Below are 17,538 nucleotides of genomic sequence, written 5' to 3'. Positions count from 1 at the left end.
ACCAGGGAAGATGTGAAAAACGACCCAGTTACTATAATGTGGTCAAAGTTGGGACCGTCAGAAGGGAATATTTGATTACATAATCATTTTGTCACTTTGGTTTCCGTACTTAGCGAACCGACAACGTCTAGCACGCCAATAAAAGCGACAACAGATGTCAGTTTCGAAACATCCAGCATCGAAGACGAGCTCAGCCGTGTATCGAACACGCAACCAACGTGTGTGATGCGGAAGGCATCAATACGATGGAGGATGCAACAAACGTGTGTGATGCGAAAGGCATCGATACGATGGAGGATGCAACCAACGTGTGTGATGCGAAAGGCATCGATACGATGGCAACCAACGTGTGTGATGCGAAAGGCATCGATACGATGGAGCATGTAACACTGAAAGATGCCAACTCTGTCGTCGCAAATATAACACAGTATGACGACACCCCTGGTGATGTTTCATGCAATGCCATAGATGGCACATATGCATTACCAGGAAACAGACCGCTGTCTGCAAATGAGTTGATGAATATTATTGTTAAGGACATTCCGGCTTTGCCGAAGGTGCCTTGCGGTAGAAGGAAAATGTGTATGTTGTGTTGGATAATACAGTTAATGCAGAACGCCGACAGACAAATAAACCAGCGCAGTACTGAGACAACTGCGGTGTATGGGACTACAAGAAATCAAGAGGGGGGGGGGGGGGGGGTAAGAACAAAATAAATAATTAAAGACGAAGGAAGTGCAAACAATTGCTTATGTCAGGTCATAGTAGTGGACAACACAGTCTACAAAGAAACACATTAAAAGGGACAAATAATTAACAAATTAATCGATCCAAAGCCGGCATTAGAAGATGTAGTAACATTTCAGGTACTACTTGTCTCTTAAGAGGAGAACTGACTACAAGAAAAGGGTAACCTGGATAGAAGGTCGCAACATCGGTAGGGAAATTGCTGTAATCGAATATACAGGCAAATACGATGAAAATGTCACTTCACACGGCAACGCCAAAGTTGCAACAAATGCCTATGAAAAAAACTGCTCCGGATGTAATGAAGAAACTCCAGGATAAGGTTGAACACCAGAAACCGAGGGACGTTTATGCTCAAATGACAGACCCATGCCATAACAATTCATTGGACTTTCCGCGTGATATAAGGCAGTGTCAGCACGTAAAAGCACTCCAAAAGGCTGAAAAAAGAAAAGGTATGTCAAACAACAACATAGCAGACGAGTTGTTGAATGTATTTTTAAATGGTCAGTGAACAACATCCCTTCGTCGCAGAAGTTATTCACTCGCGTAAAAATCCACTGCCTTCCGTAATATGCTCCACTAATGACCAAGTCACAGACTTCAAATCCTTCATCTGCTCAAACGAAAGTGTTATTGGTGTTGACCGGACGTTTTCATTAGGTAAGTGTTTTAAGTTACAACAACAGTATTTAAATCTAACAAAGTGACAAGTGAAGGCACCGGTGAGCCACCAATCTTTCTAAGCCCCTTAATGCTTCATTGGGACGGAAGAGAGCAAACATACTACAGATTTTTCAGTCATCTACGAGGCATCCTGTGAGTGAATTTAAGGGATATGGAGTTGATCATGGGCACAGACGACGAAAAGGCAACGCAATTGACATGGCATTTCCCGACTGCGAAAGAAAATTATGCACCAAGCATATCAAAGACAACGTAATAACGCCAGATTACAGACAAAATTCCAAAGTCTACCACAGACCGAAACGACATCGTGAATTTGATCTTTGGCCGTAACGGTGTGGCATCCGCCAATGATTCTGCCGAGTTCGACGAGAAAAATACGGAATTTAAAACAACGCTACATACGAAGAAACACGACGACTTGAAAGTACTACGAAAAGTATGTCGAGAAAAAGAACTTGGACCACGTCGTGTCAAGAGATGACCAGTTGTGGACTAACAACAGCTCTGAGTAGTTTCTGGGGATGAAAGTTGGCTGCCCGCGCGACGTTCTCAGGATTGGGAGGGTTGGGTCCGTCCGTCTGCATGAACTTGACCATGGCGTCCACGAAGACCTTGGAGGCGGGAAGATGGAGCCGCTCTCTGGCAACCTGCTTTGCATTAGCGTTCACCTTCACCGTCGTTCCCACTCCCGCATCCGCAGCGAGTAGATGACTTTGACCCCCCCCCCCCGACGAAGGCCGTCTCATACTGCTTGACCCATGCCGGACGCTGTTTTTCTCTTTATATTCATATGCGCAAGCCATGTCATAGGTCTCGACGGATACATGTTTACATGCCGAACTCGACGTGATACAGCTAGGTCACCAGAGAAGTGTCATTACATAATATCCCCAATTCATTAGTCTAATATCTGGATAAAAGCAATCTTATGCAGTTGCGCCGAAAATCAACACTAGCACACCATATTTTTTTAATAAATTTTGTAAATTCATTTCCTACGTTTCTCTAAATTACAATTTGCGATGATCGCACCCTAAATGCGACCAAATTTTGCGATGCGCAAAAAATATAGTACGTGTCCACATTCCATCGATACCGGGCACCGGAAAAGCCGTCGTTGATTTCAGATAATGCTGAGACGATCCCTTGTGTTTATTTACTCTGATAAGTCGAGTTTCAAGTACAAACTGCATTGCATGGGAGTCTCCTGTTCCAGTAAAATGGTAATGCAACTTTTTTTTTACTTTTTACTTGCACAGTTTCATTGTTCTATTGCTCTTTATGTTATCTGCAACTGACATCACCTTTCATTGAATGATAGGCCATTGAGCTACGTCGCGTTGGTAGTGGTGACAGTATGACAGTGCATAAAAAAATATTATAAATAAAATTGAACACCGTTAATCCAAAATAGTAGAGACCCAAAAAATTATTTCTGATTAACAATTTTGCAGAAAATGACAGCGTTTGCGAATTATAGATGACGTCAATATTAAAGTTGTGAAGATTGCAATTTCTGTAGTCCATAAACAGCCGTTTCAGAGTCTTTGACAATTTTTGTGTTGGCGACTCTATGGGTCCATATCCCGCTTGTTGTTTTCCTAGCCAATAATGACAGATCCCAGCGCTAAGTATATTGAGCGGCAAGATAACGGGCACCTGCTAGATAGTTAAAAAATGGCGATGCTTTTTTGACGGATCGATCTGAATTTGTGTTTCATAAAACGCTTTACTGGTAGAGAAGCAGTTTCCGACGGAAAGCAGTTTCCGACAAATCGCTTTTTCGCGTACCTTCCTTAGATCTTCATAAAGAATGTACTGCAATTCAGCTATATGGTAACTAGGCAATCAAAAGCTGATTTTTTTTCCGAGACACGTAAAAAACTTTTATTATTATTTAATGTTTAATGTTTATTTTTCATTTTGTACACAAACTTGCACGTGGGGGATCTGCACGCGCAGTGTATTGCGCATGCGTGTGAACCTAATTTGCATATCTATGAATAGCTACAAGGTTTTCCTTAATTGACTTACACAAACGATGATCATTGTGTACATATTTGTGAACACTGGTGTCATGCTTGTTTCGCATCCACATTCACTTAGATGTATACAAACACAAGTTTTCATCAGAAATGAATAAAAAAATCATTGATATTCAGTCTCTGCCTGATTTCGAGTATGAATTGAATGTCGTAAATTTTAAGGTTTAAATTTTTTTGTAAATGCTGAAAAATTAAATAACATTTCTCTTATTACAGTATTATGTTTAGTTTATTAAATAAACGGATAATAAAAACACACAACAGGCACCTCAAATATGCCCCGCATTCAAATTGTCGGAAACTGCTTCTCATCACAAGCTAATCAGAGCAACGTAAGTACTCTCTTTGCGCCCCTATTAGATACACTTTATGTGACGTCACACATGTTAGAAATATATCGACAATAGCAACTTGAGCTGTAGTTATATAAAATGTGAACACTTTCAGTAGATATTTAAACACGTATAAATAATTCAATAAAAACGTTTAAAAACTGTCGGAAACTGCTTCTCAACCAGTAGTGTAATAAGAGAAAGGTATTTGCTAAAAATAATTTATGTTTCACTTTTTTGTTTTATTTAACAATGCAGTGTAAAATATTGAAAAAGTTAGAGGTTTTCATTGCAAAATATATGTTAATATATATTTTTTCGTACTTGCGTCTAAATATAAATTTCGTCAACTTAAACCTGCTAAAAAATCCCCCTGAATACTACCTAAATCCAACCTGAATTTTCAGCTTCTCTGAACAAATCCCCCTAAATTGTCTCCCGAAAATATGGCATGTATAAAAAACACAAAAATGATTCATTAAATGTTTCTTTATTTATGTTTCACAAAGATTCCATGTTCGGAAAACAACTGAAAGTATAAGCTAGTTGTAGTATTGGTATGTTAATGTTGCACGTCATTTCAATTATGTACTGGTAATGATGTCATGTGTGTGTCGTCAAACTTAGTATTCAAAATGCACAATTCAGTCATGTCATTACTTGTAAATATGTTTCTTATGCAATATAAGAGATATCACCATGAATATTTCAGTATTACTTCCTGAAATGTCATTTAATTCAAATACCCAATAAAATAATAAAAGCAAATGTATACACTGTCCGTCAAAGCCAAGAATTCATACATGCCATATCCCCCAAAGGGGGATAAAATCCCCCGGAATTTCGACCCATCCCCCGGTCTCCCGGAGGGGGATGAAAATCCCCCGGAATTAAAGTGTTTAAAATTACGGAAATTTATCACAGGGTTTAATTATATATGCCTGTTTACAGTTATAATGCCCTTCCTGTCTTGAAGCTTAATTGGATTATCAACTGATGGTGTGTTTTAACAACACCTATTAGGTGACACTTAATAAATCAGCAGGGCACATTTCATGTATTGTTTTGATTGAAACTGACAGAATTTGCGTAAGAAATGTCAATTAGACTGGTCAGATAAAAGGACGATGTTCATTGGTTAAAACTATAATTTTTATCCAATCAGAGAGGATGTAACAAATTAAAGCGTTCTTCATAAAATGTGTCATTGTCATCAAAAGGATTGATAATTAAAATGTGACAGTAAATTATTCATTAAAGAAAAGGATTAAAATAACTAATAGACAATGCTGTTCTTTGTTATGCCTCACTAATATGTTTACATACATGACATTGACATATGTTTACATACATGACATTGACCTTCACCGCAAATATCGGAAAATAACAGAACTTCCAGAAGAGAAACTGAAAGTAGACAATTCGGATGAAATGACTTTTATTTATTTATTATGGTGGTGATGTTTTTATTTTTTGATCAATGCCAAAAGAAGATATGTTTATGAACTTAAACAATAAATTATGCATTTGCTTTTTATCAGAAGCAAACAAATCTGACTATTTGGGAATTGAAATGAAAAATATTGATAATTCATTCCATTCTCTCTATTAGTCTGAAAGTCATCATTTATGATCATAGGCAGCAGATTTTGTATCCAATTTTAGAGGAAGGTAAGCCCATTAAATTGTCTCTGAAACATATTTTTCTGTGAAGTATTCTATTTTGCAAGTGAGTGATTTATTATGCAATATGGTTGTGTCTCATAAAAATATAGATGAAGTGCTGGAAAAAGGGGTAAACAAGGTGAATTGGCATGTGTGTCATGCCCGTAATGCTACATGGCGATGATGAAAGTCCCCTGGTATGTGACCAAAATCCCCTTAAATTCTGGACATAATCCCCTCAGGAGCCTTTCAAAATTATGGCAATTTTTTTTTTTTTCGTACTTGCGTCTTAAAATACTTTGAAATTTTGCTGAATTAGATCTGCTAAAAAATCCCCCTGAATACTACCAAAATCCCTCTGAATTTTCAGACTTTTGAACAAATCCCCCTGAATGGTCTCCAGAAAATATGGCATGTATGAGAATTGCATGATGTGGCTCAAATCGTTTGATAGAAAAACAACATAATTATCACCTTTAAAGAATAATATCTTAAGACAGACAATTTCAATGAAACATTTATACAGCATGTATTTATATACAGTACCAGAACATACATGTATAAAAATACACACGATACAAACAAACTTTAAGTGTGAACATGTAAGCATTATATAATGTTACTTATAATGCTGATAAATGTATCAAATTGCAAACTTACCTTAGTCTCAGAAATAAGATGATGAAGGGAAAGTGTAATCCGTATTCGATATGTATATAGTGCCACTTGTACTGCCTCACTATAGAGCTAGCTTGTATAGCGACGTATTAGTGTGTCCACCTGCGGAGCAAGAGGTTGTTTGTTATCCCCACCAGATTCAAAACTATAAAAAAAGTCATGAGACAAAGCCGCAAATGAAGAAAAAAAATCATTAATATGAAATGATTAATTCATTTAAAGCTGCACTCTCATAGATTGACATGTTTGACATTAAAAAAATAAATAATATCTTGAAATCAGCTGATTTTAGCATCAATGCCTTTAATGCAGTAATATAAGATAACTTAGAATAATACAGGAAAAAAATTGGTAACTTTTATGCAAAATATGATTCATTCAAAGATAAAAAAAATAAAAAGTTGTTAAAACGGTTCAAATGTGAAAGTGCAGCTTTAAGGTCTAAATAAGATTAAAGAAAAGCATCTCACACCAGAAGTGATCACTGATGCCATTTTTCAGAGACATAAGAAATTGCTTACTATCTTTACCTTGAATATATATAAACAAAATTCACTTAAAAAATTATATCACAGCTTGTTTAAAAAAATTAATTTTAGGTGCAAAATAAATGGGCTTAATACAAATAACAAAATCTGGGTTGACAGCCCCAGACTGATTGAGTTATCAAACTTTTAGAAGCCCTGATATATATATAATGATATTTTTTCAAGTAAAACTCCTGGAAGTTTATTGAAATGTCACAATATTTACTTTTTAATCAATATCGAAGGACTGGATTGCCATATTTTTTTGTCCAAGCTATGTGACAACAACGATGACATGCAGATAATCGTTTACGATATGGCTCTTATTTTAATTTTGATAAATTTTCTTATTGCAACAAGCATTTTTTTCAAACTTCCAAAGAATTTTATCTTGTTAAATCTGACCCTGGTTCTGGTAAATGAGTCCAATTAAGAATTGATAACATGGTAATGATTCCTTTTTGATAACAATTATTAATACTAATCTGATTTATGATAAATGAAGTGCTGATTGGGGTTTGAACATGTGACCCTCGGTTTCAGAGTTTGATATGCTAACTACCACCCGGTCATTGGCAACGAGAAAGAAATAAAAAATGTATAATTGACAATAATAATGTTAATTTACACATTTATCTAGAAGTGTACAATATTTAAATAAAATCTGTTTTTAAATAATGAGGATGTGGGGCATTACTGTTCGTGGTTTTCGTGGGTTGGGTGATCCACGAATTCAAGATCCCACGAAATATAAACCCTTTATTCACTTTTTCAATTGCCTTGTTACGTACATACTAGTATATTCTTTACAGAGGTCCCAGAATACAGTGTTAAAACCTGTCTCACTGTATAACTTACGATCATTATTCTGTTAATATATTATAACTGCCTTTAACAAATAATGAACCAAATCAATTAAATGTGTTTTATGCAGCAAATGACAGTTATAAGCACGTGTTTAAACGTATGCTGTTAATGAAAATCTCCAAGTTTACTCGATTTTTTTATTTAATAAAATAATTAATCGATTACTAGTATATTGAAGGTTACTAAGCACCGAACGTGACAATATACGCACCTTTTTGGTGTTTCCACAGTTTGCAAAATTCTTAATTGGCATTCAATGGCTTCCCCTATCTGTATTTATGATCAGGGTACATCTTCTTTTATTACCTTTATTCCCAATTAAATCGATAAGTGACATGGGTATATGCACTAATTGGCATGTCGTACCACATTAGCGAGTGTCATTAACCGAGTGACGTAGAAGACGGAAATCACGGGCCAGCGCGTGGATATTATGCAGACGATCTAGGTCGATCGCATCTTCGATTGTTTTTTTTTCAAAAATGAAAATCCACGAATTCAAGTACCCAAGAAATTGTTTTTTTGGCAAACCACGAAATTTCATGCCCACTAACATTAATGATTTCACAGTATTGTAAGCATTTTTTCTGACCAACTTGGGGTCAAAAATCGATTCAATTCCCAATGCTAAAATATACTTTTTCCCCAATGAGATCTATGTGAAAATAAAATTCCCCATTTTATGTTTGTTGAACAAAATAGAACCTGAAGACTGTTTTTGTTAATGGGTAAAAAGAGTTGTTGTTTTTTTTAAAGAAATAAACTTTATCTTATTCTCTTTTGTCCATCTTTTAAAGCATTATTGCACTTATTGGCATTATTGGAATTTTAATTCTGGCTCAGGCCAAAAAACAACAACATTTGGTTTGGGTTACACCGTCTCCGTGGCCTAGTGGTCAAGCGTCCACTTAGGGAGTGGGAGGTCATTGGTTCGATCCCTGGCCGCGTCATACAAAAAGACGTTAATAGTTGGTACAAGTAGCTGCCTTGCCTGGTGCTCTGGTAGTGCTTGTAAAAGTGGTGTACTCAGTACTGGTTTAACCCAGGAAAGTTGTACCCTGTGTACGCAAAAGAACCAAGGGGTCTCTTTGAAATAGAGCTAGGGTATCGCACCCAGACTTCCTTGTATCTCTGACCTGTCTCTTTAGCGTGCTGTGCCTTCAGCAAAATAAACCCAAAGGACCCCGTTGGAAATAAGTACTTGCACTTTCACGTGTTATCCTTGACGTCCAACGTCTAAAGAAATACACACATTACATATTACATGACCTTACCTACGAAATAGGCTCCAACCCTACTGTTTTTATAGTCAGTTGGGCCTAAAAAAAAAATACATTTGGTTCGGGTTACCCGACCCTACCTACGGAATAGGCGCCGACCCTACCGTTTTTATAGTCAGTTTGAAAATAAAATGAAAAACTAAAAAAAAAAAAAAAAAAAAAAAAAAAAAAAAATTCGTTTTTTTTTTTAATTGCTTTTTAATATTAAGTTTAAACCTTAAATGCTTGTACAGAAGATAGCTTTAACACCATTCTCCAATGATGAAAATTATATTCTTATATAAAACCTAATAAAAAAAAAAAAAAAAAAAAAAGCCTACCTACCCTACCTATTTTTTTTAAGGATGTAACCCTAACCAAACAATTTTTTTTTTTAGGCCTTGGTAAAAAAAGTGTCCATAAATGTGTTTTAATTTGTAGTGTAAAACCTTAAAAGCTTTAAACAGAAGATTAAGTTAACACCTTTCCCATTGTAATATAAAGCCTAATAAAAAAAAATAAAAAAAAATATGATACACCTTCCTATGATTAATGCAAAAAAATAATCATAAGAACAGGACGTAAAAGAGTTATTTAAATCTAAAATTTAAATTTAGTGAACCTAGCTGACCTAGTGCATTAGGTATTCTCCTGGATTCAATTACGTCATGGTTTTGGGCTTGAACATAAAAAAAAATTGATCTATTTTGAGCAGTTTTTGGTGCATGTTATTGGGAAAATATTTTCTTAAGTCTGCTGTACTGAATGTACTGAATACTATTGCTAAATGACAACGCAAATTGATAAGACAACATGTCTACATTTTTGTTTGCATTATTATAAAAAGTTTACTGATAGACACATATAAGGATGCTATGTCTATGATAACCTCTGCTCTATTGTTTTAAGTTTATATCTTTGACTATTTAGTTATTATGTCTCCCCCTCTCTGGGGGAGACATATTGTTTTTGCCCTGTCCGTCAGTCCGGTAGTCCGTCAGTCCGTCAGTCCGTCCGTACGTCACACTTCGTTTCCGATCGATAACTGGAAAACCGCATGACCTAGGATCACCAAACTTGGTAGGGAGGTTGGTCGTGAGGTGTAGAGGATCCCTATTGTTTTTGGGGTCACTAGGTCAAAGGTCAAGGTCGCGGCGACCCCCAATATAAAAAACATTTCTGCTCAAAATCTTGAGAACGGTTTGACCTAGGTTCACCAAACTTGGTAGGGAGGTTGGTCATGAGGTGTAGAAGATCCCTATTGTTTTTGGGGTCACTAGGTCAAAGGTCAAGGTCGCGGCGACCCCCAATGTAAAAAACATTTCCGCTCAATATCTTGAGAATGGTTTGACCTAGGTTCACCAAACTTGGTAGGGAGGTTGATCATGAGGTTTAGAAAACTCCTATATTTTGGGGGGTCACAAGGTCAAAGGTCAACGTCGCTGTGACCTCTAATGTAAAAAAATATTTCCGTGCAATATCAGGAGAATGCTTTGATCTAGGTTCACCAAACTTTGAAGTGAGGTTGGTCATGATGTCTAGATGATCCCAATTGTTTTGGGGGTAACAAGGTCAATAGTCAAGGTCGTGGTGACCTTCCATGTAAAAATCATTTGCGTGTAATATCTTTATGTCTCCCCCATTCATGAGGAGACATATTGTTTTTGCCCTGTCCGTCAGTCAGTCCATCAGTCTGTCAGTAAGTCAGTCAGTACGTCACACTTCGTTTCCGCCCAATAACTATAGAACTCTTAGACCCAGGAACTTCATACTTGGTATGCTAGTTGGTCATGACTAGTAGATGACCCCAATTGAATTTGGGGTCACTAGGTCAAAGATCAGGGTCAACGTGACCTTGAGGTGAAGAAACGGTTTCCACTCAATAACTAAAGATCCTTTGGGTCCAGGAACTTCATACTTGGTATGCTAGTTGTTCATGACTATTAGATGACTCCTATTGATTTTGAGATCAAAAGGTCAAAGGTCAAGGTTACCTTCAGGTAAAAAATGTTATGTTGGCAGTGACCTTAAGCTTAAAAATGGTTTCTGCTCAATAACTAAAGAAAGCTTGTACCCAGGAACTTCATAGTTGTTCATGACTAGTAGATGACTCCTATTGATTTTGAGATCAGTAGGTCAATGGTCAAGGTCACCGTGACCTTGAGGTGAAGAAACTGTTTCCGCTCAATAACTAGAGAACGCTTGCAACCAGGAATTTCATACTTGGTATGCTAGTTGGTCATGACTAGAAGATGACCCATATTGATTTTGAGATCACTAGGTCAAAGGTCAAGGTTGCCATGACCTTGAAGTGAAGAAAAAGTTTCCGCTCAATAACTAAAGATCCTTTGGTTTCAGGAACTTCATATTTGGTAAGCTAGTTGTTCATGACTAGAAGATGACCCCTATTGATTTTCAGATCAAAAGGTCAAAGGTCAAGGTTACCTTCAGGTAAAAAATGATACGTTGGCGGTGACCTTAAGCTTAAAAATGGTTTCTGCTCAATAACTTAAGAACGCTTGTACCCAGGAACTTCATTCTTGGTACGCTAGTCGGTCATGACTAGTAGATGACCCCTATTGATTTTGAGATCAGTAGGTCAAAGGTCAAGGTTGCCATGACCTTGAGTTGAAGAAATGGTTACCGCTCAGTAACTAAAGAACACTTGCACCCAAGAACTTAATACTTGGTATGCAAGTTGGTTATGTAGATGATCCCTATTGATGTTGTGATCAGTAGGTAAAAGGTCATGGTCACGATGACTGTGAGCTGAAAAATGGTTTCCGATCAATAATTGAATAACGCTTGCGCCCAGGAACTTCATACAATGCAAACTTCGTTTACATTTTCCATGATTAATCAACAACACTTTCTTCTCTTCACTATTTAATATAATCGAATAAACCAAACTTCACTGTTGGTTTGTCTCCAGTCCAAAGTTACAAATTTCATGTCCATCATTTATTTTTTCTCAGCTACGACCACACAGTAGGGGAGACAAGCGCTTTTTCAAAAAAGCAATCTCTAGTTATATTATAATAACAAATAATATAAAACAAAATACTTTTTAAGTGATATATTTTATAAGAATTCTCATTTGAAGTTGAGTTTTCATTATATATAAGTTTAAATCAGTAGTTATGCATATTTCTGTTTCAGTGATAATTTTAAAGAGACGAAAGTATTATTTTGGTCAAACAGAAAAAGACAATGCTTTATTATTATTTTAGGCAGACCATTATAAAGAATGCCATTTGGATATTTAAAACTTAACAAAAACCATTCAAGTATTTCAAGCATAGAAACTAAATTGATTCTGTTTGTTTTGAGATAATTCTTTGTAAGATTGATATCACAAATATGTTATTTGATAAATTGAAATTCTCATGTTACTCTTCCCCCCCGGATGGTTATTTAAAAACATACTGGTAGGAACTTTTTTCTTCTGATATTGTTTAGCCTTGGAACCGTTGCTATTGTCAGTATCTTTGAGCAAGAACTTCACCTTGGCCATAAGATAATCAAATGAAACTTGGTATACAAGTTGCCAGAAATAATGTACTTGTATTGCGTGGCCAATAACTCTGGCTTTAATATTATTATTGTCGAGTTATGCCCCTTTTTGGACTAGACACCTCCCAGATGAATGTTGGCTTTCGCTCCAGGGCACTCTTGTTGTAAATGATAATGGTGAGGGCGGGGGCATGGCTTAGGGGTGTGGCATAGCTACTACCGGTATATGCAATGTCTCTGGAACACAATACATATGTAGATTAATGTAAGAATTATTTCAAACACAAGTATTCAGAAGAATTTCAGCGAAAATTTATCATCTTGTCTATATAATAATTCACACACATACTTAATTAACTTATATACACATTTCCAGTTTCAACCACTTGCCATTTTTTTGAAACCTATTTAATTCTTTGTTTGTTCTGGCGTTCCTGGATTATTCTAGAAACACCTAGCTACAAGTACATTAGATAACTTAAATGTTCAATTTATCGAAGGAATTGTGTTTAAAGTGATTTTAAAGCCTCAGATATCCATGAAATTGGCCATATTTGACAACAGTTCTTAAAAAGTTTCTAATTGCAGATCATCTATGCTGTGTTTAGAAAAGTAAATTGGGTCATATACCCAGGTTCGATATGCCCCTATTTGTATCCAATCCATGATCCACCCCTGTTGATAATCTTAATAATGAAACAAAATTAAGTGGTGGTCCAAATATTGTTTGAGGCTTAACAATTTAGTGTTCAGACTGATACTTTTGCTTAAAAGGGATTGCAGGACAGATTCACATTCAATCAATTAGAAGAGACAGTTATTGCACTCGCTCATATAAAGAAACTCCCACTTATTTTGCACTGAACACTCAGAAAGTTAATTATGTTTTATTTTTGGTCTTCTGAACAATTCTTCAGAGCCGAGCTATGCCTCATGGTCTGCTGACTTAATCATTTTGAACACTAGAAATAAACACTATTTTTATGATGATGCATTTTGGGTAAGATTATCTTTTACAGTTTAAATAATTTATTTTCATGACTTGTGTACTGTGTGAGTTATGATATGCAAAAAAATGCATTATTTTTTATATCAATGATTAATTTGGGTGTGATGTTTCTTGCTTGGCCGAAAACACATAAACTATAATTAAATGCACTCATGCTTGCCAAGTGGGTTTGACATGATGGCTGAGGTAAACTCCTGCACACTGACGTGGTAATAAAGTCCACAACTTTTGTAAAACAACTATCTTTTATTTTATGAATTATTGAAGTGGGTTTTTTTTTTACCAAAAAAATGTTTCCTATGATTCATAAAACAGATGGAGATGTGATTTTGTATTTATTAAAGCTGCACTCTAACATATTGACCGTTTTGACAAACTTAATTTACTTTTTCAAATGAGCCAATTTTTGCGTAAATGTCTGTAAACCAGTCATTTATGACTGCTGACAAAAGATCAGATTGGAATTTTTCATATTTATGCTCAGAAATTGATGTTTTATGGCTAGAAGCGTTACGCTTCATGTAAAATGAGTATATCAGTATAGTTTTCCAAACAGTCGAGATATTATTTGGGGAGATTTCTTATACTGCCTTTTGCAAAAATAACCTTTATTTCTCTTCCTGCATTGAAGGCTTTGGTGCCAAAATCAGCTGATTCTGAGACAAAAATAAAATAAAAGTCAAATCTGTCAATCTGTGAAAGTGCAGCAGCTACTTTAAAGGGCCATTTTGTTCAACCTTTTGACAACCTTTTTATCCTTAAAATATAAAAGGTCCTACAGGTATATGTTACCAATGTAACAGCTAGTGCCCCTTTAATTACACATGTGAGCTATAATGAGAAATATTAATTTGTAGATCTAACCACATTATTCAGTAGTCATGAAGTAGGCAAAGTTTAGAATCTTATCAGCGATTGAAGATGTCCTCCCCCACAGCATTATAATTATCTTACAAGCTACTTGACATTAGGCCAAACTGGTGATTCAAATTGAAGTAGCTAAAACTACAATTGATTTATTCATCCTCGTTATGAGAACAAACTGGTGATTCAAATTGAAGTAGCAAAAACTACAATTGATTTATTCATCCTCATTATGAGTACAAACTGGTGATTCAAATTGAAGTAGCAAAAACTACAATTGATTTATTCATCCTCATTATGAGTACAAACTGGTGATTCAAATTGAAGTAGCAAAAACTACAATTGATTTATTCATCCTCATTATGAGTACAAACTGGTGATTCAAATTGAAGTAGCTAAAACTACAATTGCTTACTATCTTTACCTTGAATATATATAAACAAAATTCACTTAAAAAATTATATCACAGCTTGTTTAAAAAAATTAATTTTAGGTGCAAAATAAATGGGCTTAATACAAATAACAAAATCTGGGTTGACAGCCCCAGACTGATTGAGTTATCAAACTTTTAGAAGCCCTGATATATATATAATGATATTTTTTCAAGTAAAACTCCTGGAAGTTTATTGAAATGTCACAATATTTACTTTTTAATCAATATCGAAGGACTGGATTGCCATATTTTTTTGTCCAAGCTATGTGACAACAACGATGACATGCAGATAATCGTTTACGATATGGCTCTTATTTTAATTTTGATAAATTTTCTTATTGCAACAAGCATTTTTTTCAAACTTCCAAAGAATTTTATCTTGTTAAATCTGACCCTGGTTCTGGTAAATGAGTCCAATTAAGAATTGATAACATGGTAATGATTCCTTTTTGATAACAATTATTAATACTAATCTGATTTATGATAAATGAAGTGCTGATTGGGGTTTGAACATGTGACCCTCGGTTTCAGAGTTTGATATGCTAACTACCACCCGGTCATTGGCAACGAGAAAGAAATAAAAAATGTATAATTGACAATAATAATGTTAATTTACACATTTATCTAGAAGTGTACAATATTTAAATAAAATCTGTTTTTAAATAATGAGGATGTGGGGCATTACTGTTCGTGGTTTTCGTGGGTTGGGTGATCCACGAATTCAAGATCCCACGAAATATAAACCCTTTATTCACTTTTTCAATTGCCTTGTTACGTACATACTAGTATATTCTTTACAGAGGTCCCAGAATACAGTGTTAAAACCTGTCTCACTGTATAACTTACGATCATTATTCTGTTAATATATTATAACTGCCTTTAACAAATAATGAACCAAATCAATTAAATGTGTTTTATGCAGCAAATGACAGTTATAAGCACGTGTTTAAACGTATGCTGTTAATGAAAATCTCCAAGTTTACTCGATTTTTTTATTTAATAAAATAATTAATCGATTACTAGTATATTGAAGGTTACTAAGCACCGAACGTGACAATATACGCACCTTTTTGGTGTTTCCACAGTTTGCAAAATTCTTAATTGGCATTCAATGGCTTCCCCTATCTGTATTTATGATCAGGGTACATCTTCTTTTATTACCTTTATTCCCAATTAAATCGATAAGTGACATGGGTATATGCACTAATTGGCATGTCGTACCACATTAGCGAGTGTCATTAACCGAGTGACGTAGAAGACGGAAATCACGGGCCAGCGCGTGGATATTATGCAGACGATCTAGGTCGATCGCATCTTCGATTGTTTTTTTTCAAAAATGAAAATCCACGAATTCAAGTACCCAAGAAATTGTTTTTTTGGCAAACCACGAAATTTCATGCCCACTAACATTAATGATTTCACAGTATTGTAAGCATTTTTTCTGACCAACTTGGGGTCAAAAATCGATTCAATTCCCAATGCTAAAATATACTTTTTCCCCAATGAGATCTATGTGAAAATAAAATTCCCCATTTTATGTTTGTTGAACAAAATAGAACCTGAAGACTGTTTTTGTTAATGGGTAAAAAGAGTTGTTGTTTTTTTTAAAGAAATAAACTTTATCTTATTCTCTTTTGTCCATCTTTTAAAGCATTATTGCACTTATTGGCATTATTGGAATTTCTGGCTCAGGCCAAAAAACAACAACATTTGGTTTGGGTTACACCGTCTCCGTGGCCTAGTGGTCAAGCGTCCACTTAGGGAGTGGGAGGTCATTGGTTCGATCCCTGGCCGCGTCATACAAAAAGACGTTAATAGTTGGTACAAGTAGCTGCCTTGCCTGGTGCTCTGGTAGTGCTTGTAAAAGTGGTGTACTCAGTACTGGTTTAACCCAGGAAAGTTGTACCCTGTGTACGCAAAAGAACCAAGGGGTCTCTTTGAAATAGAGCTAGGGTATCGCACCCAGACTTCCTTGTATCTCTGACCTGTCTCTTTAGCGTGCTGTGCCTTCAGCAAAATAAACCCAAAGGACCCCGTTGGAAATAAGTACTTGCACTTTCACGTGTTATCCTTGACGTCCAACGTCTAAAGAAATACACACATTACATATTACATGACCTTACCTACGAAATAGGCTCCAACCCTACTGTTTTTATAGTCAGTTGGGCCTAAAAAAAAAATACATTTGGTTCGGGTTACCCGACCCTACCTACGGAATAGGCGCCGACCCTACCGTTTTTATAGTCAGTTTGAAAAAAAAATGAAAAACTAAAAAAAAAAAAAAAAAAAAAAAAAAAAATTCGTTTTTTTTTTTAATTGCTTTTTAATATTAAGTTTAAACCTTAAATGCTTGTACAGAAGATAGCTTTAACACCATTCTCCAATGATGAAAATTATATTCTTATATAAAACCTAATAAAAAAAAAAAAAAAAAAAAAAGCCTACCTACCCTACCTATTTTTTTTAAGGATGTAACCCTAACCAAACAATTTTTTTTTTTAGGCCTTGGTAAAAAAAGTGTCCATAAATGTGTTTTAATTTGTAGTGTAAAACCTTAAAAGCTTTAAACAGAAGATTAAGTTAACACCTTTCCCATTGTAATATAAAGCCTAATAAAAAAAAATATGATACACCTTCCTATGATTAATGCAAAAAAATAATCATAAGAACAGGACGTAAAAGAGTTATTTAAATCTAAAATTTAAATTTAGTGAACCTAGCTGACCTAGTGCATTAGGTATTCTCCTGGATTCAATTACGTCATGGTTTTGGGCTTGAACATAAAACAAAATTGATCTATTTTGAGCAGTTTTTGGTGCATGTTATTGGGAAAATATTTTCTTAAGTCTGCTGTACTGAATGTACTGAATACTATTGCTAAATGACAACGCAAATTGATAAGACAACAT

General features: G+C 35.3%; 1 protein-coding gene across 1 annotated transcript in view; it reads left to right on the top strand.

Annotated features, from left to right (window-relative positions):
* The first annotated feature begins 2,535 nt into the window (after positions 1-2,535).
* LOC128213946 (glutathione peroxidase-like) overlaps positions 2,536-17,538 on the top strand; it is a 33,972-nt gene continuing 18,969 nt past the window's right edge. The window contains exon 1 of the mRNA XM_052920066.1: positions 2,536-2,660. Coding sequence (XP_052776026.1) covers positions 2,568-2,660 — 93 coding nt within the window. The 5' untranslated portion in view covers positions 2,536-2,567. The remainder of the gene's footprint in view (positions 2,661-17,538) is intronic.

Source organism: Mya arenaria, chromosome 13, assembly GCF_026914265.1.
Source record: "Mya arenaria isolate MELC-2E11 chromosome 13, ASM2691426v1".
NCBI lineage: Eukaryota > Metazoa > Mollusca > Bivalvia > Myida > Myidae > Mya > Mya arenaria.
The sequence above is the reverse complement of the archived record's forward strand: the minus strand, read 5'-3'. Positions and strand labels throughout refer to the sequence as shown.